The sequence below is a fragment of the Diplotaxodon limnothrissa genome, linkage group LG13 (genome assembly GCF_057381915.1).
Source record: "Diplotaxodon limnothrissa isolate DT_005_m linkage group LG13, D_limnothrissa_male_GT1.1, whole genome shotgun sequence".
In the NCBI taxonomy this organism is placed as follows: domain Eukaryota; kingdom Metazoa; phylum Chordata; class Actinopteri; order Cichliformes; family Cichlidae; genus Diplotaxodon; species Diplotaxodon limnothrissa.
In genome coordinates, this window is record NC_140608.1 from 20823169 (window position 1) to 20851152 (window position 27984).

At 42.4% G+C, this 27984-nt stretch overlaps 2 protein-coding genes across 5 annotated transcripts in view; both read left to right on the forward strand.

Moving 5' to 3' along the window:
• The first annotated feature begins 224 nt into the window (after window positions 1–224).
• Window positions 225–22519, forward strand: klc1b (kinesin light chain 1b). Of its 4 annotated transcripts, none has more exons than XM_085368848.1 (16): window positions 225–268; window positions 6223–6490; window positions 6812–7042; window positions 9530–9611; window positions 9835–10063; window positions 10158–10245; window positions 10810–10911; window positions 11451–11624; window positions 12251–12350; window positions 13824–13873; window positions 14133–14200; window positions 14413–14521; window positions 14890–15042; window positions 20855–20979; window positions 21288–21345; window positions 21438–22519. In XM_085368848.1, exons 2-16 carry the CDS (start codon window positions 6242–6244, stop codon window positions 21510–21512), a joined length of 1893 nt encoding a protein of 630 aa, XP_085224974.1. In that variant the 5' UTR covers window positions 225–268; window positions 6223–6241; the 3' UTR covers window positions 21513–22519. The 4 variants fall into 4 exon arrangements, with proteins under 4 accessions (XP_085224974.1, XP_085224975.1, XP_085224978.1 ...); XM_085368849.1 differs by having other exon boundaries at window positions 9533–9611; XM_085368852.1 differs by lacking the exons at window positions 20855–20979; window positions 21288–21345; window positions 21438–22519 and adding an exon at window positions 17711–20308 and having other exon boundaries at window positions 14413–14530; window positions 14890–15015.
• Window positions 22520–24276: 1757 nt separating this feature from the next.
• Window positions 24277–27984, forward strand: part of ptk7b (protein tyrosine kinase 7b) — a 70798-nt gene continuing 67090 nt past the window's right edge. The window contains exon 1 of the mRNA XM_085369478.1: window positions 24277–24877. Within this exon, the coding sequence (XP_085225604.1) occupies window positions 24757–24877 (121 nt within the window). The 5' untranslated portion in view covers window positions 24277–24756. The remainder of the gene's footprint in view (window positions 24878–27984) is intronic.

Consider the following 27984-nt stretch of genomic DNA (forward strand, 5'->3'; position numbering starts at 1 on the left):
GAGTCATTTATGGGCTTTCATAGCGTACTGGGATTTCTTTGTAAGTAAAAAAATTAAGCCGAACAAACCACACTTATGTCCATTTGTTGTTCTGGGGTTATATGGGTGACCCTATCTTGTTATGTATTAGATAGATTGACGAAAAGTGACGAAAAGTAAGCATGACGTCACTCTCGGTCTGGCCAGTCGCAGAGGCTTCTGGGTAGCTGCCGTGTCGGAGACATTTTGGATTTAAAGGGGCTGAGCTAGCCGTCAGTCCCAGCTCTCGGTAAGTGAAAAGCTGTATTTCCTCCGTGAAACGTTAGTGTTGTGTGAGCTTGTGTGCGGTTGTGTGCTTCGGGAGCATGGATTTTAGATGCTGCGTATAGAAATGAGCAGCTCTGCGCTTTGAAAAGGATGAACTTGCGACATTTAGCCGGGGAGTGGTGACGCTATCGCTGGCTAGCTGAGAGCTAGCTGGGCGCTGAGCGGAGCTCTACACAGATCGGGCAGTAAGAGCTTTCAAAACTAAAGAGTCTTCGATCATTAAAAAACCCACGGTAAACCCATCAAAATTCAAGTGTGACCCTAGAGATCATAACGAAATTGGTAGGTGAAAGAAGAAAATGTCATGGATGGCTAAAGCTATATGAAATTGTGTTATTCTAGAAAAGCGTCAGATGTCAGATTACCTGGTGTGTTTTGCGCTTTGAAGTGATGTCAAAATGTACACAGAGCTTTCTGTCCACATTAGCGGCAGTGCAGTGCTATTAACATGTAACTACCACGACTTTAGGATGGCGCCTCTGTTTTCAGCTGTTTCCCGTCATTATCTTCTCGGCTTGTTTGTGGGGAACTGCGATCTCGTCACAGGTGTCTGATTTTCCTGAATAATACTCCTCGGCATGGTACGATGCTGAAGTGAACATCTCTTCTTTTTTCCTAGCAATACGCAGGCATATTCATTTGTCAGACAGCCATTAGTGGGAAGCAGCCCTCCAGCTGCTGGTTTTGTGTAGTGATGGATGACTGAGGACAGTCAGTGGCACCTCCCTGCTGGTTGTTTCCAGGCCCTGCCACACCCTCTGGGTTGGCTGGCTCTCCTTTGTGTCTCTCACAGTGATACCGACACTGTGTTGGATTGCTGTTTTATTGTGCAGGAAATAAGGATTATTAATCCGGTGGTGTCAAACTTCACCAAGTGGACAGGAAAGGCGTCCCCTTGGGAGATGGCTTTGGTTTCTCCCACTGGCTTGGCTAGGAAGTTGCTGACTCCTCTCTGCCGTTTTCCCCCCATTTCCTCTCCCAGTATGCATCACACCCTTTCTCAAAAAGGGTAGGCTAGTAGGATTGTTTACAACTAAACACAGACAATTTTAAAGAAGACTAGATTATTATCTTAAGATGAGAGTTTTTAACCCTGCCTCACAGACAAAACAAAATGACTACGAAATTAAAGTTGGTAGCAGAGCGTCCACATTTATGCCAGTTGTTATTGCGTTAATCCACTGTTGTGATCTCAGTGGGGGGGAAAGCACTACCTTCACAAGTGACGGTAGTGATGATAGATGGGTTAGAAGAAAAGAGACGGAGTGAGGATGGTGTTGGCCGAGAAGTAAAGTAATAATGTGAATCTTAAGGCATCCCGGGAGATGGAGACGAATGAAGGCTGTAGCTTCTGGATGAAGGTACGAGGCCCAGATTTCCACCGGTTAGAGGGGAGTGAGCCAGTCAATATGGAGTACGCCGACCTCTGTTTAAATTGTATTTCATTCAATACATTGTTCCCTGCTCTCATACTGGCCTCGTGGTGGGAAGTGCTGTAATTGCAGTTGTATGACCTTTGAGCCTTCTTCAAGAATGACTCATCTAACTTGTCTTCCCGGTCCAAGTTGGGTAACAAGAGCTAAATCGTGCCTATTCTGTTTATATTTTTCAGATTATTTTTAGGCTGCGTCTGTACATATGAGTGTAACTGGTGTGAGTCACAGTTTAAAGTCCACACATCACATCTGTTGAGATCCTGGAGTTTGTGAATTATGATTTTCTTTAATCATAGTATTCAAACCATCCAGTGCTCAACTGCACACCCCTGCTGCACGAGTCAGCCTATGAACATCGCTCGGGCGAGGCGACTGTGTGAGTGACGTATCATGGCAGTGTAAATATTTTCTGACGTGCTGAAGGTAAACGGTATATGAGGCATTTCATTCTTAGTGCCATGATGAGTATTATATGTAAATAAGCTCAGTATTGATATAAGAGCTCCTAGGATGCCAGACCATTTTGAGCCTGTGTCACTGAGGCTGTTCTGTTGTGCCTCATTAGGTCTCTTCCTTTGTGTGTGATGAGTATAGAGGAGAGGAGCAGGCTCTAGATCGGGATGACTCCCTCCCCCATCTGACCTGCTCCTCTGCACTCCTCTGTTTTTGTCCCTCTGTGGGCGGGCCCGTCTCCCGACGTGCACCCAAGCTGATGCTGGTTGTTCTGACGAAGCACTGGGGAAGGTCACATCATCCCGCAGGCAGCTCCTCGTCCTCATCCTCACCAAAATTAGCATTCGTCACTCTCATTACTGTCCAGCTTCATTTCCATTCGCTTCATTTTCACACTGAACGTTTATTGTGTTATTTTGTGTTTGTTTGTTTTAAAAAAACAAAACAAAGGATCTCTCTTTGGATTAGGAGGGCAGGTTTATGATGCCGTTTGCTGGTGTGTAGCGCTTTTCCTCAAGGAGGAGGACATTATTTCACCAGCTTTTCCCCGTGCCAAACTGTGAGGTTCTGCTCTGCTTCTGAAACCCAGGTTTGTTTTCTGGTACAAGCTGTAGCAGCAGAAAATATGATGAATGGCTTTTAGCCTTTAGCAGCTATTTGTCGCTTTGTTTAATGACTTTGTCATGCATCGCTCTATTATTCCTCTATATATTCCACCTCAGTTTTTGTAAAGCTACATTTCCTTAAAAACTCCATCTGCTTTACCATGGAGCGAGATGAACGTCTGTTAAAGCAATGCGTGTCGTGTGCTTATTGAAATGGCAGGTCATGTAGCTGTGGGCTGGCAGTTTTGTTCAAAATGCTTTCCTGGTATGCATTTTCTAGCAACCTGACTTAAGCTGGAGAACCTTCGGTCATACTTGACCCTCATTATTCTTGAACCCAATGATGAGGTCACTTGTATTGAAGCCTGCATCGAGTGAATGTATACTGCTGCGCACAGTAACGTGTGCATCACGAGGGCACGTAAAAGCACCGTTGGCCTTTTTGTTGGTATAAGAGGTCATAAACTAGATGTGTTGTCTTTCATTTATTTTGCTAGCATACTGCATTTTTGTGTTTCCATTTGATGATATCAGCGATTTCCCTCCCACATGATCTCATAAAACAAAGTAAATGTTAAAGATTAATCCAAGGGCAGAGAACAACAGGACTGCTGGACTTCTCATATACCTCTTTAAACACTTGGGGAAATATTAACTCGAGCCGTCTGAGGAAAGAAACTCCCTAATTGGAGTGCTTTATTAAAAGTAAAGATGCTGGCTCACATGAAAGCACTTCTCTTGTAGACCCGGCTTTCATCCATACAGGTGTTAAACAGCTGAGTCGGAGGAGCTCTACAGGGTAATAAGCTGTTTGATCTGCGAGCAGTGTTGATCTTTCAAAGAAAACATTTCATATCGTGCTCGCAGGAGTGAGGCGTCTCACAGCCAGACTTTCAAACGACTGCAGGCACAGATGAAAAATATAAAGCTGTCTGACACGCCTTCATGCAAAGTAAGGGTCTCTGCAATATTTGCTTTGGCTTTAATGAAGCCTCAGTCCTTTGGCATCTCTGTTGATCGTGCAAATAGAAGTTCTAGTTGATTTGTTTTTGGCATTTGAGTTTCATGGAACTGAGTGAGGGTTTTTCTTTTGTTTTTGTTTTCTTTTGAGTCTTTTCTGTTCGCTTTCATGTTTGCTTTCGCCTTCTAAAACCCTTATCTTCTAACGGCTTATTATTAGATTTTATAATGCATATTATATAATGTATTATATAATTATATAATGTATATTGTGAAAGCAGTTCTAAGCCAGCACCAAATACAACACTACAGAGTTAATATTTCTGTAGGATTGCTTTTGTACTTTTAATTAGAGTTCAGTCAGTTTGGGATAGAAAAGGGGGCTTCTCTTAAGAGGTTGGCTGTCTCTTTGAATTTTCCATTGTACTGCTCCCCGATTAGAATAAGTATAGAGGGGGTGGTTATATATGAAGTCGAGCGTGCTCCCCTCGTGGTACCATAGCTAATAAGCTCAGCATTGCTAAATACCATTGTTGAAGTGTTTTAACAGCTTAAACAAATGGCTTCATGCTTTACCTGGGCTGTGCAGAGAGTTCAGTCATTTCTCTCCCTAGAGATAAATTTGTCACAAAACAGAAAATTTTGCTTTTTTTTTTTTTTTTTTTTGGTATGTTTTGAATTCGCAAATTAATTTAATCTGTCGGATTCATGAGGATAGCAAAGGTTTTAATTAGAGAAAAATGGGTGGTGGGGAGAATTAAGACCGTTCTGTGTCCCCCCCATAACATATAAAATAGTTTTAGGTCACCCATCTCTTATCGGCCCCTGCTGCTGTCCTGCCCAGCCGGAGACCCCAGCAGTTGCTTATTTTGTTGCTTTCCACAGGCTCATTGGCATTCAGTTGTCCACTAGGCAAGTACAGCAGCTGGCCCCTGGCTGGCTGTTCGGCGTGGTACATATTAGTATAATGAATAACACCCTCATGACAGAGCCCAGCTGCGGTTACATGATGTGACATGCACAGGAGGGACATGATTGCCCAAAACTAGCTGTAAACCAGCTGGGTTTGTTTACCATGTTTGATTTAAAGCTGAGTCAAAGTCCTCTGAGAATATGCAAGCAGATAAAGTCATCTTTACAGGAGGTTTAAGGACATAAGAAAGCAGCAGTTAGTCCACCAAGAGAAATTAATCAGCAACTATCTTGATAACTCATTAATGGTTGTGCCTGAATTAAGCCAAATACGCCCCCGCCATCATGCTTCCTGTTGTCACAATACAAAATAAAGAGCTCTTCACTGCAGTTCTTTGGGCCTGTTTTTAGTCTGTTTATTTTCTCTGCTGCTTTAAAAGACAATTGGAAGTGGTAAAGAAGGGAGTGGCTCACTAATGGTGTATTTTTATTTATTTATTTTTTACTGCGGATGGGTCTCAGCTGGTGTTTTTGTTACTGCAAGCTCCCGTTTTTCCTTAACTATTTCTCCTCAGTGCTGTTAAAACGCAGAATGCAGTAGTTCCAACACTGGCTGCACCCCAGCTGGAAGGGCAGGGCTGCGTTTTGCACTGACATTTGCATGATGTAGCCAGTAGTGATGTGGCTCATTGAGTCATAAGTTATCTTTATGTTATTTAGGTAAAGTGTTCCATGGACTCGCCCGAGGGCTGACATTTCTAAAAACGACCATCACATTACTAACTCGCAGAGGTGTTTTTAAAATCTGTCGAGTTGGCCAGCTGCTGTGCTGCTGAAGCTTTTGCTACATCATTCTCTCCTTCAGTCGCCAGTGAATCATGCACCAAGCATGGCTGGCCTCTGTTTGGGTGCTGGCACCAGAGAGAAACCATACTGCAGAAGCTGTGTGCCCTGTGTTACACAGCGAGCTGCAGCCCTGCTCCCAGCCTGAGCTTATTATAGGTGCCAAGTCCCAGCAGTCGCTCCATCAGCATGATGTGTCCCATGGCTCTCAGCTAGGCAATATAATATATATATATGTTATGTTTTATGTAGCCACCCTTCTTTCTTTCTGTTTGTGCTCAATTTGTGTGCTTATACAACTGCTGACGTACTTCTCTTATGAAATTTGAATCTCTAATCTGAGCTGTAGCAATAAACATGCATTCATTTCCCCTTTTATTGCCATCACCTTGCTGCAGGATGAGGTTGTGATCTTATTAGCAGAGTAGCATTTGTCAGAATTAGGAACATACATAATCAGAGAATGCCTTAAGTGCTAATTGTGTAAATGATCATTAAAAACTAAAGATGCATTTGGTTAAAGAGAGGAACTGTACTGAGACGTGTTTTGACATTTGCAGTGAGCTGAGCCAAATTAGCTGTGCTCTTAGGTTCTGTTCTGTGTTAAGCAAGCACAGCTGTATGTTTGACACATCATTATGAAATTGTTACAGCTGCTGCTGGAATTTTCCTACAGTGTCTCAGGCTTTTCCTCCAATCTTTTACAGGTTTCCCTGAGCTAAAAAGATGTCCACCATGGTGTACCCACGGGAAGAGAAGCTGGAGAAGCTTTCTCAGGAGGAGATCATCTCGAACACAAAGCTCGTGATCCAGGGTCTCGAGGCCCTGAAGAACGAGCATAACTCCATCCTTCACAGCCTCCTGGAGACCATCAAGTGCCTAAAGAAGGATGAAGAGGCCAACCTGGTGCACGAGAAGTCCAATCTTCTCCGCAAGTCAGTGGAGATGATTGAATTGGGCTTGGGAGAAGCACAGGTATGACTGAGAAGTTACAAGGATTTACAGAATTGTATGTTTGAACCTAAAGAGGAGATTCAGTTTAACCACACTGATGATATGAGTGAAAGAAAAATTTGTGTGTTGTCAGACAAACAGAAGGGTTTCTAAAGTGGTAGATTTGTTTTATTATCTTCTTTGGTTGTTCCTGCTTCCTCACAGCTTCCTCATTCTATACTGAGCCTGTGCTGTGATCATGATTCACTGAAATTCAGACCCAGTTTATACTCTGCCGCCCTGTCACCGTAACATTTTGTCCTTGATAAATATCGCTGCTCTTCAATGTTGTCTCTGTCCCAGGTGATGATGGCCCTGTCCAACCACTTGAACGCGGTGGAGTCGGAAAAGCAGAAGCTGCGCGCACAGGTGAGGAGGCTTTGCCAGGAGAACCAGTGGTTGCGGGATGAGCTGGCCAACACCCAGCAGAAGCTGCAGAAGAGTGAACAGAGCGTGGCCCAGCTGGAAGAGGAGAAGAAGCACCTGGAGTTCATGAACCAGCTCAAAAAATACGATGAAGATGTCTCACCCACTGTAAGTAATGATTATACAAAGATTATAGGCCTTAATGTGGGATTAGATTGGTACATTGAAGAGAACTGATTTTTGTGTGTATATGGTCTGTATTGCAAGAGGCATGTAGGAAATATATTCGTCCTTATTTATGTTCTTAACTGGAACATTTTCAGCTAAATAGATTCAAGTTGGATTTAGCATAAGAAGGGAAATGGAAAAAGACTTTAGTTTTTCTTGTAGTTGCTGATATAACTCTGAAGGACACGAGACTGTCAGCATAATTGGCCGCAAGGAAAAAAAACTCACTGTTTTCGTTAAAACAAGAAAACTTTGCATTCCTTCCTGGAATCAGCCATTCTGGTGTGGTCCTCATTGATCTGGTGTCAAGGATAAATCTATTTTTTTTTTTTTTTCTTCTTTTTTTTTTCTTTTTCTCCTTTCTATTTTTTTTTTTCTTTTTTTTTCTCTTAGCCTTCCTCTTTTTACTGCTTGTTGTCACAGAGCGCCCTTCACTAACCTGAAACAAGCTTGTTTTATGATAGGCCTTCTTTTTTCCCTTCCTATTCTACATACTGCTACATTGCCCCTTTCAAATGGAGGGCAACCCAAGCAGATAGCCTGGCCTTATCTTATCCTCATTCCCTCTTTCTCCCTGACAAGATGAAGGGGAAAAAACAAGGTGTTGTAGTCAGGAAGGGAGCTGAGATTCTCATGCCTTACAGTACCACTATTGTGCTTTTTTTAGTGGTTCATAATTTAAAAAAAACAACAACACAGATCATCATCGTACTGTTTTGTTTTTGTTGCTTTTTTACATCTTTTAGTCTCCTCTCAGTTAGCTTGCTCTGACCGAGGCATTGGTTGCCCACAGGAGAAGCACGGATTTGTAACTTTGCAAACAATTTGCTACATGCACAAAAAAAAACCCTATATAATAAATACAAAAATCATAATATGGGCACTTTAACACTCTCCTTGGCACAGCTCAGTGTGTATTTATGCGTAAACACACTGGTTTAACTGTCTGATGCAAAGTGCATTGTGTGCATTGATAGCTTGCACTTTAAAATCCTGTATCATTAAATGCAAGCATGGATTCTCAGGGTGCATCAGGACCATTTTATATAACATCTCTCCCACATGCAAGAGCCTGCTCCCAACAAGGGAGCTACGCCCCAGGGTACCCAGTGCTGAGAACCCCCGCCACCACTCCCCCTTCTCCCCTTTCTGTTATCCCACTCTTTCCTTGACTTTCTTGTGATACGTGATTGATCTATGTGCTGCTGGACTCAGGTGGGCTGTTTTTATCCAAAGCATTTCTCAGAGAAGACTAGTGCTTTAAATGATTTATAGCTGCGTGCTCTTTGAGTGCGGGTATGTCTGTGAGCATTTTTGTGTCTTGGCGTGACCGCACGCATGTTAGCTGGCAAGTTTGCAGTTATTTGCGTCATGAAACGTCTGAAGTACAGCTTGAGGAAAGATTGCTTGCGCACAAGAAATACAAACAACGTGAACGGAGGTATAACAACGAAAAGCAGCCTGGATTTTAAATTTGTGGCCAACAGCATTCAAAGTTCAAAGTTCTAGTTGAGAGCTAGTAAGAAAGGAAAGGAATACATGGGAGTTCCCCAAGGTTCAATTGTAGGCCCTGTTGCAATCCACAGGAATCTCATCCCAGAATAATAGCAGGAACTTCCTTCAAGTTTACAGTTAACTATACTTACGGTTCAGAAAGCTGCTTCAGTATAGTGTGAAAGTTCCTGATCCACATAGAAAAATCTAATCCATTAAAAGCGTTGTCAGAAAGACCACTTTGCTCCCAACAGAGCATGCCAAACTAGGGCATGATTCTCACTTATACTGACCACCTGCTTTTTTTTTTTTTTTTTTTTTTTTTCTCTTAAATGACATCAGAAACAGCAGTATGCGACATTACGTGATGGCAGAGCTTCAGTTCATCCTTTGTCATTTTTTTTTTTTTTTTTTTTTTTTTTAATAAATAGGACAGGGGGAATATCTATTTTCTTACCATATTGTTAGTCACAGATAGTGGATGCAGGCTATTACAGCCTCTAACTGCTTAGCTCAGCAGGGGCCCATCCAGCCAGAGCCGGAAAGTTCTTGTCTTCCATTTTCCACATTAAAGAAATCTTTTAGTGAAGACGGATGAGTGCAGTTTATCCTTAAGATCTCATTTATCCTTTCAAGGGGAAATAATTCTTGAATAGTCTGTTTAATGTTCCCATCCTAATTGTTTATGATGATGATTATTACCATTTTTGTATTTGTTAAAATAATTTGTTTTGTTCATCTTTGAAATTTACTCCTTGTGATGTATTATTAAGGATGATGGTAAATGAAATCTTCACTTTTCTAAATAACAGGCTCGCCTCATCTCTCCCTGTTAGACGTTAACACACATTTCACATGTCTGATAAAGGCAACTCTTGAATTATACCTGTTGTTCGTTAGAGAGTCTGACTGGCAGGTTTTTCATCCTCTCAGCAGGAGGAGAAAGACAGAGAAACACCAAAGGACTCCCTGGATGACCTCTTCCCCAATGATGAGGAGGAGCACGGCCAAGGAAGTAAGAACAAACGGCAACAATGACTCATCTGATTATCTGAATAAGAGAGAGCTGTCTTTCTTGGTTTGCTGTCGGGATAATATTGAATAAATTGTGTCATGCATGATCTCGGTGTAAAATAACCTGGCTACCTTATTCCAGGACAGTGGTGTGTGTTACAGTTTTCTACTCACTAGAGCCAATCTGACCTTTTGATTTTGCACGTTTCCTTTGTCCCCCACAGTGCAGCACCAACATAACAGTGCAGCCGTGGTCGCAGCCCAGCAGGGAGGCTATGAGATCCCAGCACGTCTGAGAACCTTGCACAACCTGGTCATCCAGTATGCCTCTCAGGGCAGGTACGAGGTGGCCGTGCCCCTGTGCAAGCAAGCTTTGGAGGACCTGGAGAAGACCTCGGGGCATGATCACCCTGATGTGGCCACCATGCTCAATATCTTGGCTTTGGTGTATAGGTTAGAAAACATACTGTGTTTGGCTTTTCGGTGCCGTGTATCCTGTTTTATTTGTTGAGCTACACATGGTGTTCTCTGTTTCTCCTTTGCACAGGGATCAGAATAAATACAAAGAGGCAGCCCATCTGCTCAACGACGCTCTATCCATCCGTGAGAAAACCCTGGGCAAGGACCATCCTGCTGTAAGACTTCACGGTTGCCATGGCTACCATATCTTCATATGGACTCATCCATGTTTAGACAGATCAGATTAGTTATCTTTTGTTTGTTCATAACTCCCAAAGACTCAATAGGAAGGCAATATTCTTTTTTACTGTCCTACTCAATCAGCCTGTATAGATTTTTCCGACTATTAAAGTATGGATTTCTGACCATGTGCCTGCAGGCTTGAAGAGATCAGTCATCAGTGTTCAGTGTCTGCCTGTACATCCGGCATTAACCATTGAATCCTTGCAGTTTTAATACAGCAACCAAAAGGGAAACGTTAAAAGACACCGTTTCCTTTTTGTGCACAGATGTGTAAGACTACTAACACCGAAGCACTAAAACTCCCCACAAAGCCTAAAGGAAGCCTGTAAAGCTCAGCTGCACTGTGGCCTTTGCAGTTTGTCACAAGGCACTTACTATCTAGGTTTTTCTGAGAACACTGAACAGCATACATTTTCGGACTATGATAATTCCTTGAAAACAGTGAATTTTGAAATCTAACCTGCCAGTACAGTCATTCTGGTTTTTATTTTTTCCAGGTTGCTGCCACCCTGAATAACTTGGCCGTGCTGTATGGAAAGAGAGGGAAGTACAAGGAGGCCGAGCCTCTGTGTAAGAGAGCTCTAGAGATCAGAGAAAAGGTAGGCCATATCCCTGGATTGCACCAGCAGGGCACTGCTATCGAGGTCTCATCTCAAGGCTAAACCAGTGAACAATTAGCCCATTGTTATAAAGTAATTAACAGTGGTAACATTTCCAAAATGTCAGTCAAAGCTAGTGTAATACCAGCTACTATAAATAGGAAAAAGAGCAAATGATTTTCTTAAATTGTCTGTGAAGTTTCCACTGGGGGCCATTCCTTTGTCAGCAGGGAATTAGGGTTTAATTGAGAGCGCAGCTGAAAATGGATAGCAGGCGTTGGGGGAGCGAGGAAGGAGATGGATAGGAGACATGACAAAACTACCGAGCTCAGCATGGTACAAAGAGTCTCTCTTTGCCCGAAAGCTCTGTTCTGTAGCCTCGCTATTGATCGGCCAGCCTTTTATTAGATCTCCTGAGTGCCTGCAGCAGGCTGACGTGCTGCCTGGTGAAAGCAGCAACAGGATTTGGAGCTATAGAAAGGAGAGATGCACTGAGGCAGAAAGACAACCTGAACATATACTTTTCTGATATCCATCAGGTCCTGGGGAAGGACCACCCAGATGTGGCCAAACAGCTGAACAACCTGGCCCTGCTGTGTCAGAATCAGGGCAAATATGAGGAGGTGGAATATTACTACTGTCGTGCCCTGGAGATCTACGAGTCCAGGCTGGGCCCAGATGATCCAAATGTGGCCAAAACCAAGAACAACCTGGTGAGCGAGAAGTTGACAGGAAATCCACTCGCATGGTCCTTTTTCTCGTCTTTCTTTCAAACCTTTCACTTCTAATGCTGTACTTGTTGATAAGAACTGCAGTCTCTGTTGAGCTGTGAGTGTAACGAGGTAAACGCAGGCAGAGTTTTCTTTGGTTGCCAACAGACTCGATCATTTGTTCTGTCAGCCTTGGTCTCTGCGGAGGTGTTGAGCTTGTATATTGGTGCCAGCCTGCAAAGATTCCACTTGAAATGTCTTTTAAACTCAACTGTTTTTTTGTTTTTGTTTTTTTCCCCCCTCCCTTTTTCTTTCAAAAGGGCACGACTTACTTCAACACAAGATTTTTATAAAAGTTAGCAATCAATTTACTCTTGCAGCATAAGATTTGTCACCTCAAAAGGTGTTTAAAGAACTGTTTCGTGTCACTTAGCATTGCTTAAAGAGCACAAGGTTAGTAGTCTTTTATCTGCTGTTCTGCTGCATCTTCAAGGCTTTCCTTTTCACTTATGTCCGCACTGCCTCACTGATGATGGAGAGAATTTATGTACAGCGAGGGAGGCAAAATCTGATCCAGTAAGCCCGTTTGGTTCAACACTAAAATCCCCTTTTACCTCTTTGTTCTTCAGGCATCCTGCTTTCTCAAACAGGGGAAATACAAGGAGGCTGAGATTCTCTACAAAGAGATCCTGACTCGTGCTCATGAGAAAGAATTTGGATCTGTTGATGGTAAGGTCATATAATGGCTACTGGAGCGTGCATGTATAGCAGTAAATGTTTAATTATATTAGTACAAATGAGAATTTTTATTCTTACCAGTGAATGACTATAAAATGATCTCAGGAGAACTGCAGCTCAGTAATTCAGCATCATTTTGTTGTTGTTTTTCACTTTTCTTATCCATCCACTGTTTGTGCCACACCAGCGAGCAGTGATGGACAGGTGGTTAAAAAGTGGACTTGTGTCTAAGCACGGTACCAAGCTTCACCATTCAGAGGACTCGATCTTTCTGAAGAAATAAAGAGTTTGCTTTGAAAGATGAACTCTTGCAATTTTCTTCTCTTTTGGTTTAAAGTAAGCTTTTTTGTTGGCTTTCCTCCATGGATTAGACTGACTGCTTTGAAAAAGGAATAAAAGTCACTTGGCACAAAGCAGCGCTCTGACGGCTTTTGACAAAAACATCCAACTTTTTCAGAGAGGTTTATTCTTTGTGTGTCACTTACCTTGATAATATTGTAAGATTTTTTTTTTCTTCTTTTCTTTTCTTTTTTTAATACTAAAGTGCTTTGAAGGTTAAGGTGACGCAACTTGAAGCAGCAACAGTTAACCATAAATATTCTTTCTTCTTAAGGTGGCAGCACTTTATGCAATAATCATGTTTTATCTTCTTTGTCTTTATTACCTCAACAGTAGTATCGTCTTCCTCTCTACACCATTAAAAACAATTTTAATGGTGCTTTTGTACTGTCTGTAATTTGTTTGGGGACGAATCTGCAGTAAATTTATTAAAGCTGTTACACTCGTACTCTATTACTAAACCACCAGCACATCAAGCAGGTGCAGATGTTTGCCTAAACCAGTAATGATCTTTTAAATGAGTTGCAAGTTTGCAAACAAAATGTCATAAATAAATTCCCTTCTTTACACCACCTGACCTGGAAACCCGAATCAGCCCAATATTTGATGTGCTCGCACATGCACAGAGGTATAAGTAACTGTCCCAGGGTGTCAGCAAGATGGGTGCTAGACTTTCCTCAGAGTCATGACCTCACTTCCTGTTAAGTCTCTCATTTCTGTTGGCTTAAATAGTTAAAATAATGCTTGACTTTTTTAATGCTTGGTCAGATCTACTGTGCCATCAGTCTAAAATCTTAGATGGATTCTGGTGAATACTTGGAAAAATATGAAGCCTCAGAAATGTTATAAAATCCATTATGGTAGTAACTGGAATAACCCGTTGAACCCACATTCATTTTCGACCCACTGGTGGCGGTACAGCACTTGAATACTTAATAATTCCTTTACCCCTTCGCAGCTCTGCCTCCTTCTGAAATGGCTCAGTCACATGTTTCCAGATTCACTCTTTAGCCAAAGCGACACACGTTCACTCTTCCACCACATGTAGCTGATTTCACTTTTCCAGGCATGAGGCTAATTATTTAAAATCCCAACGCATACACCATCTCTCCTGTCTGTCTGCAGCTGACAACAAGCCCATCTGGATGCACGCCGAGGAAAGGGAGGAGAGCAAGGTGAGCGGCTCTCTGTAACCGTCCTCGCGTGAATTTGAGCAAAAGCTAAACAAACAAAACTTGTTTCAAACCGCTTTTCTAACACAAGGCTGAGAAATGAGGAAAGCATGCCACTTCGTCATAATAGAAATGCAATCCTTGAACTAATCCCCGGAAGTTAAATGATAGTTAAACATAAACACAGGAACACAATATTGCTCATTCATTTGAACCACACCCCTTCACGTTTTTCTTCCTCTTCTCTCTTATTTACTTCCAGGGCAGGCACAGAGACAATACTCCATACGGAGAGTACGGAGGCTGGTACAAGGCCTGCAAAGTCAATAGGTGAGGCGGAGACTGATAAGAGTGTTTTATACAACATGGTCACGTGACAAAGGCAGAAATTAATTATTTAATTTGCTTTGTATGTCACTAACTTGTATCGGAAGCTTTTTTTTTTTGTAAAAATATTATTATTTTTAGACTTGTGTAACTTATGTAACTTACTTTATTTGCTTTGTTCAGATTCAAATAACGAAACTTGTCTGTGCATCCAGCCCTACAGTAAACACCACCTTGAGGAACCTGGGGGCTCTGTACCGCCGCCAGGGCAAGCTAGAAGCTGCTGAGACCCTGGAAGAGTGCGCTGCGAGGTCTCGCAAGCAGGTCAGCATAGTTTTCTACGTGAAAATAGTAATATGTTCCCCATGTTAGCACAGTGAATCTCATGATATTTCTTTCCCTTTCCCTACATTGCTATGGATCCAGAGCAACACAGTAAGTTGATTTGTCTCTAACTAGAGCCTCCACTTCTCTCCCCTAACATCACTCCCATCTCACAGTCATTTAAAACGTGTCCCAGTGCTTTGAAAGCATTAATAGGGGAAAGGAAACATGAAATCACGTTTAATTCCTCCATTTAACTTTACTCCTGCCAATATTGACATGCTGACGGCTACATCAGTGCTACTTCTGACTGTTTTTGTTTTGTTTTTTGTTTCTTTTTTCTTGCATCTGTGTGTTGCACCCATCAGGGCATCGACCCAATCCACCAGACACGTGTGGTGGAGATCCTGAAAGATACAGAGGGCGACAGGCGGAAGAGCAGGGACAGTCTCGCCAGCGTTAAGTATGAGAGCGGCTCTGAGACCGGCGAGGAAGTGAGTATGGGCGTGGAGTGGAACGGGGTGAGTACAAATCCACTATGGTTGAGTCAACGTGTCCGCTGGCCTCTCTGGAAAAACGAGGCTGTGTTGGTAATATCACAGCGAGGGTGTACTGGTACAGGATGCTCAGAATAAAGGACAAAGACGTGTTATATGTTTAAAAGGAGAGCCGAGAGGGTTCCTTTCTGTTAGGTTAGTGCAGTGAGGACAGCGACTCCGCTGGCTCAGAGCCCGTCAGGAAGCCCTCAATGAGTCCAGACTTTACCAAATCACCTGGATGACCTTGTAATTATGCGAGTCATCACATTGAAGCACACTTTATTTTGATTTAGTGGATTATCCACTCAAAAGCCTGTTCTCGATTTGGGCTCCACCCAGTGAGCTATACCTGTACCAGTCCACCATCTCCCTGTGAATATACCACCATGAGATTTAGCTGCAAGTTCAAAGTGTAACGCTGATTGAGTGTCTTGGCATGCTGCACCCTCTTTATTTTGACAGCATCAAAACTCAGTTTTGGACTCCATGTTAACCTTTTTAATAAAGGCAATTTTTCTGGCGATGCTTTTGCACAAGTGAAGCAGTAACTATGAGGCACAGGTTTAGACTGTGGCACCCTGGCAACACATTAAACATTCATATGCTCAGAGATATAGCCTGTCTAAATCTCTAATAGGATGTGTCATGTTTCTGCCATTAAGCACAACTGACAAGGTTCCTGATATCGTCGGTGCTCGTGCCTCTGCTTGTCCCTCTGCTCAGTAATCAGAGTGGATGATATGTAAGAGTTCATCCTGCTGCCTTATTGTAATGTTCACTCTGGCTGTTAGCTGCACTTTTGGCCTTTTACAGTGAGAAAATAGGCTATAAAACATGGCGCTCTATGCAGTCAAATTGGCACCGCTGTTGCTGGGGCGCAGTTCACCCCCAAATAATGAGACTTGCATAAGGCATGAGAGCGTTGGCAGGGATGCCTCATCTGAGCCTGTGCCTCACCCCTCACTTAAGTGCAGCCACGCCCTCCGCTGCGCCAACCCAGTCCAAACATGCATGCAGCAATGCCAGCCCGCTGGGCCTCCCCTCCCCTTAACAACACACACTAACGCACGTCATGTGTTCAGTGTGTTTTCACTTAGTTGAGAAGTGTCTTTTCTTTAACCTGATGTCTGCTGCTCTGCACATGTTCATAAGCGTAACACGGCTACTCCACACTGCTTCACAGCGCACTGCAGCAAATGTTAACGGCATGTGTGTCTGCATCTGAGCGTGCACCTGTCTGTCTTTGAAACATGGCCTGGCATCCAGAGGTGTCTGTGTGTGTCTGTGTGTGTCTGTGTGTGCCTGCATTTCATTAGCCAGCGTGTAGCTATAGCAGCAGGAGTTAAACTGACTCAGTTCAAACAGAAAATATATTCATGACATTCTCATGCTTTTTCTGACTATTTTCTAGTCATGTTAACTTCTGCTTTTTGACTAAGCAAGTTTTGTTTTTATTTATAACAAATTCCATCCATCCATTCGTTTTACACAGCTTAAAATGGTTATTGTCTTTCAAAGATTAGTGTAGGAAAGAGTCTACTTGTGTCTTGCCGCGTGGTGATGTGGTTCAGAGCTGTCACTCACCTTTGCTTAAAGTCTCATCTCCTCTTTCTTCTGCACTCAGTCTGCTGTGTCATTAACGTTGTGGAAGTTGTTTACATGCTTCAGATGTCTCAAAAAGCACTTCCTGTTTTGCTATTAAAGTGGCGCTTGTCTAGGAAATAACCATGAGACGACAGCTTGTCAGCGCGTTTGTGCTTGTGTACTGGTTAATTACTGACGTGTATGTGTGGCTCTTGTTTAAAAAAAAAAAAAAAATGCATGATTCCACTTCCTGTGTGTCTGTAAGTGGTCTGCTTTAATATGCTGCCTTTTTAGCTGCATGTTTTCCAGATTTCACCTTCTGACTTTTTTTTTTTTTCTCATCCCCCTTCCCCCCCTTGTGTTTGTCAATAACGTGCCTCCATGTCGATTCCTCTTGCCATGACAACCAATCAGCCTGTCAGTCAAATTTGCTCTTCTCATTCAGTGGATTGTACTCTCCCCCTCTCCACACAATAAGCTTGGGTGGGTTGGTATTTAGGTACTCGATGAGTAGAATAGATTAGTTTGTTAGTCAGGTGAGGACGTAGGTGGAATATCGTGTTTAAATGCAGCTTCTGTGAAATGTATACTACTTAGGTTTATTCATGTCCCACCATCAGTGTGATAGTTATCGAAGTATTCCCATTTCAGTGCTGCTGCTTGCAGATGTCTCACGTCTGCAGTGCACAGTCACCGGCTGGGCACTGTGTGCCAAGTTCAGCCTTTCTGGTACCCCAAGAGGAAAGAGAAACAGCTGAGTCACGGTGACTGCAGCCAGCACCTACTGCTTCACTTACCTGCTAGTGTAGCATCTAAGACAGATGTAATCTTTCAGAGAGAATCGGAGCCTGATGCTCCCGTATCATTTACCGTTTACTAAATTAGGGTTTAGAAAAAGAATAATCAGCCTCCAATCTGCAGGAAGTTACTGAATCTAGTGCAAGTCATGGGTAATTTATCAAAGCGTAGATGTCTAGAGTAGGAAGCCCAACCCAGAGCTCTTAATCTTACGATGTGTGCCTTCTTTTTTTTCTTTTTCTTTTTGTCTGTTTCTCTCTTTTATCAGGCCTAAGCCATCAAGACTATTCCTCCATCCTTCTCTCCTTCCCCAACACAATAGCAAAAGGATGTGTGTTGTCATTCCCTCTGGCCTTCTCTGTCCAACAGCTCCTCTGCCATTCCTGATGCTCCCCCCTCTCCTGCGGCAGAGACTCAGAAAGCCCCCCTCCTGGTTGTCACCTCTCTCCCCTGTTCAACTGACAGCTGCTGGGACGTTTGGTCTTCTCACCTCTGCTCTGTTTTCTCCTCCTTACTTTCTCTCTCCCTGTCCTTCCCTCTCACTAACCTGCGTCACCCCTTCCCCATGTCGGAACTTCAACTCTTTCTGTCACAAAAAAGACAAAAAAAAAAAAAAAGAAAGTCATTGTGTGTAATCTTTCCACGTGAGGAAGTAACTCGCACATTTTTCCTCTATTCAGACCCGTGTGTCTTTACCACAGGGGCACAGCAGATTTATTTATTGGCTCATAAGAGGAGCAGCCATTTATTGAAACAAGGCAGAATAGCTCCAGACATCACTCCAGCACATAACCAGATAAAGCGCTACAGATAATGAACTTCCACGGTTACTCTGCATTGTTCTCACTCCAAATTTGTTTGCCTTGAGCACTACAAATGACAGCTAACATCAAAGCTAGCATCCAACCCGGTGCCTGTATTTAGCCATAATTGTATCTTTTTGGGTTTTTTGCCAGTGTGTATTTGACAGTTTGAACTAACGCCTGCGATCAAATGCTTAACAAGTTTTAAAATGAATGGTACTGTATAGTTTGACACGTTGACAGTCAGCGGGAAGAGTAAAGGGAGTGTTGCCAATTTTGTTTTGGGGTTGTTTTTTTTGTGTGTTTATAGATATATTTGCTATTAATTTGTTTTGGTTTATTTTGTATGAAATTGTTTACATTTTCTAAATACTTTATTATTATGTGGCTCAATATAAAGGCAGTAGTATGTCAACATTGCGTTGCCCGCTGTGACGGGACCGGAACAGGATGGAGGCCAAAACGTGACGGCAGATTAGCCAGATCACAGCAAGCTGTTGTGTCGCCATGGTAATTTCTTTTCAGCTTCTGCTTACTCGCTTCAGTGTGACTGTTTCAAGCTTTAGCAAAGGCTCTACAGTCACGTGCATTTACAAAGGGAATTAGCAACATTGGCTGACACTGTGAAGCCCACACAATAGCAGAGACCTACTAGCACAAACACTGGCCACCTGAGTGATCTCTATATAGTTTAATAAATGGGCATAAATGCCCACAATTGCCTTGATCTGTTGGTGTAGCAGTAGAGGATAGCATCGTAAATCAACAGAAACCTGGATCCTACAGTAGTTGTAGTGTGTATTCATGTGTATGTTTGGTGGTACAGTCGCAGCGCCCGCTATGGATGCTGTATTTTGAACACAGTTTGATGGACTTTTTCTCACACAGTTGTTTGCAAGTAAACAGTCGGTGAATCATGTTTTTAGACACCAGGAGTACAGTGCGAGTGTTTCCTCAAGATCAACATTATTTCAGATGTTTAACTAACTGAATGTAAATGATTTAACATCTTGGAAGTGTAATAGTAGGCTGTATTAATAGTTGACAAGTGCATTCACTATATGGCTTTTCATCATGCTACTCGCCTTGATTCTTCATTCCTTCCCATGCGAACACCTATACTTCTAATGCAACTATGAACAAAATAAATAAATAAATAATAAAAGACTGTCCATCACATAATTATGGCAATATTGTTGTGTTAGTGGAATGCTTATTTATTGAACTGTCTGTTCTCGACATATGTAGTGTGACTTTCAGTTTCCTAAAGAACATAAATGGAAAAGTCTATAACGCACTTAGTAAGTAGGATTGCATTATAATTACCATTCTGCATTGTGAAGGTTATTGCATCGACACTTGTTGGTATTCTCAAATAAAGTTTTTCCATTTGTGAAGTCTGTCTTTTCTCTGCTTCTGATGCAAACAGACACACACACTCCTGCTTTGAGGTTTTAATGTCAGCTGCTGAGCCAAACAAGCAACAGAAATCGCATCTGTACACACAGCTCCCTCTGCTGGTACTCCTGTAGTAGTGCAGTGTGACAGCCACTTTATAGAAAAAGTTCCGTTTTATTTATATTGCACCAAATCACAACAGCAGTCGCCTCAAGGAGAAAAGGACACACTGGGAAAGCAAGACAAGTACATGTTGTATTTGCTGATTAGAAATTAAAACAGACACTTTACAAGTTGGTTGCTATTACACTTAGACACACACGCACAGGAGAATCTAACAAATGAATGAATGGATGGATTATTGCAATTAACTTTAAGGTCATTTTAAAATTTGTCTGAATAGAACATCCGGATTTTTATTAGTATGCTACTGACAAAATAAAACTGTCATATTTAAGTAAATCTTACAAATAAAGCTATTCGTTTAAGGCAAATACGACAAATTAAACTGGTTACGCTGGTTTCTATTGGGCTTATGTAGAAGTGTGTCACAGTTTGTGTATGAAGATCATCAGATGTTTGCTGTGTTACCAAGTCCCAGGAACCTAAAACTGCATATCTACTCCACTCGTGTAACCATGGTTACATATCTTCTTAAAATCAATCTCTGCTTTCTTTCTGCTGAAAATGAACTTCAGATTATTCAATTTATCAGACTGCAAGGTTGCCGATTTCCTTCCAACATGAAGTTTCATGTTTGTTTTCCTTATGAATCAAACCAGCAACGATACGACAGATCTCTGTGTGGGAGTGAAGTAATAAGTGCACAGTGAGAATATGAGGTGTCAAGAAAAGCAGCAAAAGCTAATTGTCTCAATGAAGATGTGCCATGTGTTAATAATGACTGTATATATATATGGCACTCAGCACAACCTTTGGATCAAGCTATAAAGATTTGCATGTAAATGGAAGTTGACTGATTCTGGGTAGATGTTTCCAGCTCCGTGACACCTAATTTAATTGTGTGAGGCACCACGAACACGTCGTTTGGCTGGGAGCAGCCGATTAGAACGCGTCGTGATGTGCTACACGACTCAAGCGAAACACAAACATGCATCTTGATAATTGATGATTACTGGCTAATGATAAGAACAGGCATGTTTGCAGCGGGGAGTGTGGATGAGCTAACGAGCATCTGTGTGTGTCTGCAGGATGGCAGTGGAACCCTCTATCGCAGTGGCTCTCTGGGGAAGCTCAGGGATGTTTTGCGTCGCAGCAGCGAGATGCTGGTGAAGAAACTGCAGGGCAACGTACCCCCTGAACCTCGCAGCACCAAGTAATAACTCAAGCAATCCTCTCTTGTGATGGATGTTTTACTTTATAAATGATTCCAAAGAAATGTACTGCTTCTACAAGTTCTCAGAGGGCTTTTCTAGTCTTAATGACACCACAGAGCCCTTTACATGATAAGCCACATTAAACCTTTCAACATATGTTCTTAGTGCAATTTCTCTCCACTGAATTTAATTAGCAGGTCACAGTTTATTGGACATTTACTCCCCAAACGTGGTCAGGCCTGGTTTTGTGTGTGTGCTCTCCTCTCAAAGAAACAAATGCCTAATCTTTGTTTTCTTTGTCCATCAGTATGAAGCGAGCCTCTTCCTTGAACTATCTGAACAAATCTAGCGATGAAACGTTCCAGGTGATGATCAGTTTTTGTAAAGATTTGCATTTTGTTGTTGTATTTATTTATTTTTGAATGCTCCACTTGAACCTGTGTTGTTTCCTTGCCAGAATCGAGGGGGCAGTAATTTCAGGGAGAGCCGTGGGCTCAGCTCCAGCACTGTGGATCTCTACTCTGGAAACTGAGCAGCAGGCGGTTCTGTTCACCCATCCAAAGACACTACTCCCCCTCCTCTTCCTCCCTTTGGCCTTCGGCAACAGAACCGTCGGACAGTGTCGAGTCCAGCACGCATTTTGTCCACACGCCTGACCCAAAGATCCTCTTAGATTCCCACTCATCAGGATGAATACCTACGTAACCAGTCTGATATTTTTCCCGTTGCCACATTTCTGCATTTCCCTCGTCGTAGTCCTAATGTCTTGTTGCCTTGGAGCCTTGGTGCCTCCTAATTGTGGCCAAGAAAACCTGCCGTACCTCATCTCTGCCCTTAATTCATAATCACTGACTCTGCACTTTGAGTTCGCCTCTCGCCATAAATGCCACCTTTTGACAGTAATAACCGATTTTTAGTTAAGATTACGTTTTTCTTACATGTAAATAAAAGATACTTTGTAGACTGTAGATTTATTTTTGCCTTCGACGGTAGATAAAGATGAAAAGGTTTTGGGTTTGAAATGACGACATGTAACGTTTTCCTTTTAATGATTTGCCCGTTGAGATTTATTGCGATGTTAGGGGTGTAGCTTCAAACTTTGGGAAACAGGGTGAAGATGTTTATTCTACTGACGTGACTGTAACTGAAATTATAGCTGCTGCTTTAACCACTACAGTTGATCTCGTGCGTTGCAGAGAAAGACACAGGTGTAATCGTGTAAACCATGGAAAGCACTCCTTAAAAAAACAACAACTTGTGTATGTACATATATGTGTGTGAAAAAGTAAACCAATCAGGACTGAACTGTTCATCCTGAACAGTGGTGCCATGCAGGACTTGACTGCTGTATGTTAGTCCACTCTGCAGGTTTGAGTTGCCAACTCTGAGCACATCTTTCTGTAATGCTGTGATTGGGGATGTGTGATTTGAGTGTGTTGTTTGATTGTGTTTTTCGTGTCGCTACTCAAAAACAACTGGAATGGGGTTTTTTTCTAATTCCCTTATTTTGCCTTTGTTTTCATTTCATTCTATGTAATAAATATAAAGGATAGAATATGATCAAGTGCTCAAATTTCAACAAGTAGAAAGCGCTTTTCATTTAAGGGGACAGTTGCACACGCGTCTGTTTTGATCTGATACTTAAAACGACCCCAGTTGGTGTCTGATCTTGATAAAAGAAATAAAACCATTTTCTACTCAGAATTGAATTCGCTTGAATATCTTCGTCTTATCCACTTACGCTCTTCCACCAAGCAAGATCTTACAACGTCAGACTCCAGTGTGAGTGTGGGAACTCGGGGAACATAGATGTCTTACTAAGATGCGAGACTTCTGAGTTTTCCTCCTCCCACCTGGTACAAATCAGCGTGGAGGGGGTTTGTCTGCTCGCTGCTAATCTCTCAGGATGTCAGAGCTTTAATGTGGAGCTTTATATGAACCCATACTCGTGGTTTTGGGTTCTGCTGAGAGCTGCCGGATTCCCTTTTTTCCTGTTTCTAAGAGGTAAGTGACTAGCAGCAGAGTTAATTATTGCATGGGAGCTGACACCATGCCCTCAGACACTTCAAATAAGAGTGGGACTACTGCCTCTCTTTCCTCCCTCAGGAATTCATTTTGTGAATGAACTTGTTTTCTATATCTGCCCCCTTGAAAAGGTTTTACTAACCCTCTATTAATCCTCTAAAGTGTTTCTGTCAGCCACAGTCATCCGTGGGCCAAGTGGACCAGCAACGTGGCTCTGGGCCCACACATATCCCCAACGGTGGCGCCAGCAAGGGGCCGTCACCTCGTGGTCAGAGTGATGTGAACTCACAGAAGGTGTTAACAGGGACATGCATTCCTGCTGAGGTCTGTGAGGTCCCCTCAGTATTGTAGAGTCTTTACTTTAAGCTATAAAGACGACTGTTGTTGTGAATCGATGCTTTTTGTATGCATAACACCGAACTGAGAGATAGTAATTAATTAGGTTAGTAATATGCAAACACGTAAAAGCGTGCAGGAATTACAGAGTGAAAAAAATCTGACATGTGTTTCTTTTGGACCAGTTATGTTCAATTTGTAAATCTTCTGCATAAAAACAACTTTAAGATATTGAAAATATAAAACATTTGAATAAAAATCTGAATTATTTGAGTGATATGTAAGGTTTCTGTATAAGGTAACAGTGCTCAGGTTGAACCAGAGGGTCGCGGTGTTGTATTCCTTATCCCACATCAGGCACGGCCACCGGAAGCTGCACCCGAGGAAAAAGATGGAATAACCCGTGAAGTAACCAGAGTGATACGGGAAGTTTAATTTCAAAATAATATACATTTGTTTTTCCATGCCGGTTACTTAACAGCATCAATGGCATAGAAAACAGTGTCTCGATAATATTGAACACGTAATTATTTAAAAACACGAGTAAAGTTAATAAATAATAAATTATTTATTAACTTATTAATAAATAAGTTAATAAATAATTAACTTATTTATTATGTGCAGTAGTAATATAAAAATATTACTACTACTACTACTAGTAGTAGTAGTAGTAATAATAATAACAATAATAATAATAATGATAATGATCTATTGGACTATTACTGGCCTCACCCAGCATGAAAAGACTGATAAACTAAATTAAAATACATGAATTAAAGGTTAAAATATACAAATGAGAAATTGTGGAAAACTCGGTATTTAAAGTGGTCCTTGTTGTTACATTTATTTTGAAAATTCCGACAGGAACTATCGTATGTTGTTTCCGCCCACTTAACTCTGGAGTAAAAAAATCACCCAGGCGAGTGGGAGGAAGCCAACTTGGAAACACGGCGGAGAGAAACTCCCTCTTGTTGGAGAGCGAGGTGGTCCAGCGGCTCTAAGAGCGGGCACACGGCGGGCAACACAGACCGGGCTGTAATGAACCACCGCAGCCTAAATTCACAGCAGCCCTCCCCTGCGAGCCACCTGGAAGTTTAAACTTCGCTTCAAACTTTCGGCGGGGCATCTCAGTCTGAACTCGTTCACTCGTTTTGTGTGAGCAGCCTGAAACCCGAAGCGTCCACCCCACATGTTTCTGTTGTGCTCTCGCTAGTCTCCGGAACAACCAGGTGAGCAGGCCGTCTCGCTTTTCCCGGGAGGAGCCGCGCAGGCAGCGGTGTTGGTTTACCTGTAAGCACACGGTGACGCACGGATCTCTTTGACGCTCACCCCCCTGCTCCTGTGTTTCGCGCTGCGGCTCTCCCGTAGCCGCCGGAGAACAGCAACCCAGGAAGCCGCCGAGCACCGGAACGGTCATGGATCAACGAGGAGGGAGCGAGACCCGGCGGGGGGAAGGCTGGAGAACCCCCGCTGCGACTACCAGGAGGAGAATGCCGGTGGATATGATGTATGCTGTGGGCTTTATCTGCCTCCAAGGTTGGTAACAAGCTCCTCTACACTACTACTACGAGCAGAGCACATATGGGTTTTATTTACTCCAGAGCATCCAGATACTGTAACTCCAGAAGAAGGAGTTTAAAAACATAAATAAGTGCTGGTGGAGCCAACATGGACCTCCATGCTTTTGTGACTACTTATGTAGCTGGTTGAAGTTGGTGCACTGTTGGAACTCCGTGCAAAGAAGGGCTGCTACAGAGAGTCAAAGGTGATGCTTGATGACTTTTTCATTCATGCAAGGAAAGTGTTTGTTGTACGTAGTGGAAATTTAAAGAAGTTAAATTTTGTTGGGCAGGGAGCGGTGGTCAGTGAGGAAAAGGGGGGTACCCCTCCCCCACTGAGCCCGTTTTTTTTTAAGGGGGGGGAGACTTGATTTTATGAGTTAGAAAGGCAGTTTGTTCCAGGACTGAGAGAAAACTTTAGGGAAGTTAGAGTGCGGGGGGGATGAAGAGTAAAAATGCTTTTAAATTGAAAGGTTTGAAATTGTTAAACACTTTCTTTTTCTCACAATGCTGCAGCTCTTCTGTTTGCATATCACTGTAATTACACAGTGATTAAATTTCTCATCTGCAGCAGCAGAGGGGAATGATGGGATGATAGCTGGTTGTAATCTATCACTGAAGCAGCCCTGCCATGTCATTATGTGTTCCCTTGAGTATACTTCAAACCTCACACAACACACTGGATACGCCATTCCTTGATTATCATATTCATAACTCTGTTTTGGGTGTTTGAGCTGCCTCTCAGCTTTGGCACGCTCCATCATGGGTGACGGTGGAGAGGAGCTACAAAAAGTGGGGTAAAAAAAGATAGTGATGGTCAAAAGTGGCTGAAAAATTCCTTGAAGTTGAAGTGTGTCTGGTGCCCACCCCCCTCCGTCCCTTCCAGTCTCCTCATGGTGCCCGCTTTGGGGGATGAATGTGTCCTCTGTGTGCAGGCAGCAGCAGGGGAGACGGAGGCAAGCAAGGCAGTGGGTTTATGTTTATAAAATGAATGAATAGAGCCAAGCCAGGTACCTTCACGACAGCCATGCTTTTTTAACCCAACCTTAGGAATGCCCTATTTTTGTATTTTTTTTAAAAAAAGGGGGCCTCTGAATGGGTGAAAGCGCCACAGAGATCTTTACTCCCCACATGAAGCAGTCCGCACCAAACACTCCATGTTCCTGTGGCCAAATATTTACTGAGATCTGTCTTTATTTTGACTTGGCAGTCATAACTCTTTGCTCGGCTCTCTGCTCCTCTGTTGATCTGGTTTCTATTTGTAGCCGACGTGACGTGGCAGCCCTCTGGAGTACATGAAAGCCACTCATCCAGTCAATGTCCATAACGTTAATGCAGCATCTCTCTTATCTGCTCATCTATGGTGTATTTTTCATCATCTTTGCCTCTTTGTTTCTCTCCCCGTCCTGAAAGATTTATGTGAAAAAATGACTGGGCTGGCTGCAGAGGAGCGGCTCTTGTCAGGCCCTCGTCTTTGATCTTTCTCCCTCTCTCTGTCTCGGGCAGCTGGAGAAAATCACTCTATCACGCTAATAATCATCATTTTGCGATGATTAATGCACATCCTGTCCAGCTTCTTCTTGGGAATCACTTCTGAGTTTAGACTTTGTTTACTGTGTGGATGTTCTCTCCGGCTTTTCAGAATCTGCTATAAAACAAAACGCTGTTGCTACACTGCGCAAACCACAGAGCACGGCACTGGATCTGTTCATCTCTCAAAAAGGGGAAGAAGGTTTCAAGTAGAAGGATGCAAGATGTCAGTATCCCAAAGCTCTCCTATCCTGGAAAGTCGACCAGTGGCTGTGAGGATGCCTCGCTGGCGTACCCACCTGCTGTTGCTCTATTTTAAAATCCATACGCTTGCCTCTTATTAGCCCTGCTGGGGTTGAAGGCTGTTTGGCTGCACACAAGGCGGATTCTCCGAATGCTTAAAGTCAGAGGGGATGGAGGGATGTAGACTAAACAAAGACAGAAGTGCATTGTGTTGAATTTGGAATTTGTCTGTTTACTGTCAGAGGCGTGCGCAGCTGTTTCTAATAACTGTGTTGAAACTGAGCCATTGAATGTGAAAAAAAAAATAAAAAATCCATATATATTTGATTGGATTGCAGTACAGACCGCAGCATGATTGTCTTCATGCATTTTGAAATTTCATCACAAGATGATATTGAGAAAGACCGATGAACATCTGTGCTGTGCAATGCATCACCTAACAGCAGCCTTTCTACACGTGTTATATTATTCCACTTATTTAATGATCTGATGGTAAATTTTCTTTTCAGTAATAAAAAACTCCTCATGCCTCATTTTGTAGCTGATGGGTGTTTCAGAGTTCGTTTAGGTGGCCTTCTAATGTAATGTCATTACCCTGTTTTCTGTCATCTCTATTAACAGTATCAGTCACGCCTACACAAAAGTGCTTCAGTCGCTCTCCTTGAAGTTTAGAAAACATTAAGTTGCGTTGCCATTGGTAATTTGGCCTGTTGTCGTTGAATGGCACTGACTTTCTTTTGGTCTCTGGGTTGCCTTGTTTAGTCCGATCCCCCGATTTAGGATTTTTAAGACCCATACTGATATTTCTTTCAGTCGCACTTAAAATATACAGAGTTCCCTAAAATGTATTATGTGTAGTTATTTATTTACTTGTTCACACTCTGTTGATCAGCCTGTTGAAACTTCCCAGTGTCCATGGCTGACCTTTATCTGTGTGCCTTCAGTTTTGCAGTTAGGTAAGATATGATGAAAAGATTAAACACTCAAAAAATGTTCTTTTTTTTTTTACTCTGTCAGAAATAAATATCAGCAAAAGCAAAATAAACACAGAAAATACAAATATTTGTTCATCTCCTTTTTATCGTAATTGATTTTTGAGAATCTCCCAAATACCCCAGTGACAAAGACAAACGATCTGGGTTTCTCTTCTCCAATTTATGTTATTTATTGAGCAATATACTCTCAATATAAGCTGATGGTTATCAGTTATCAATACCTCGTGTTAATATTGGCCACAATACAGCCCCAGCCGGTTTACCGGTTAGTCAATAAGAACAAGAATCAAGAACAGGTCCAGTCTGTGACATTCAT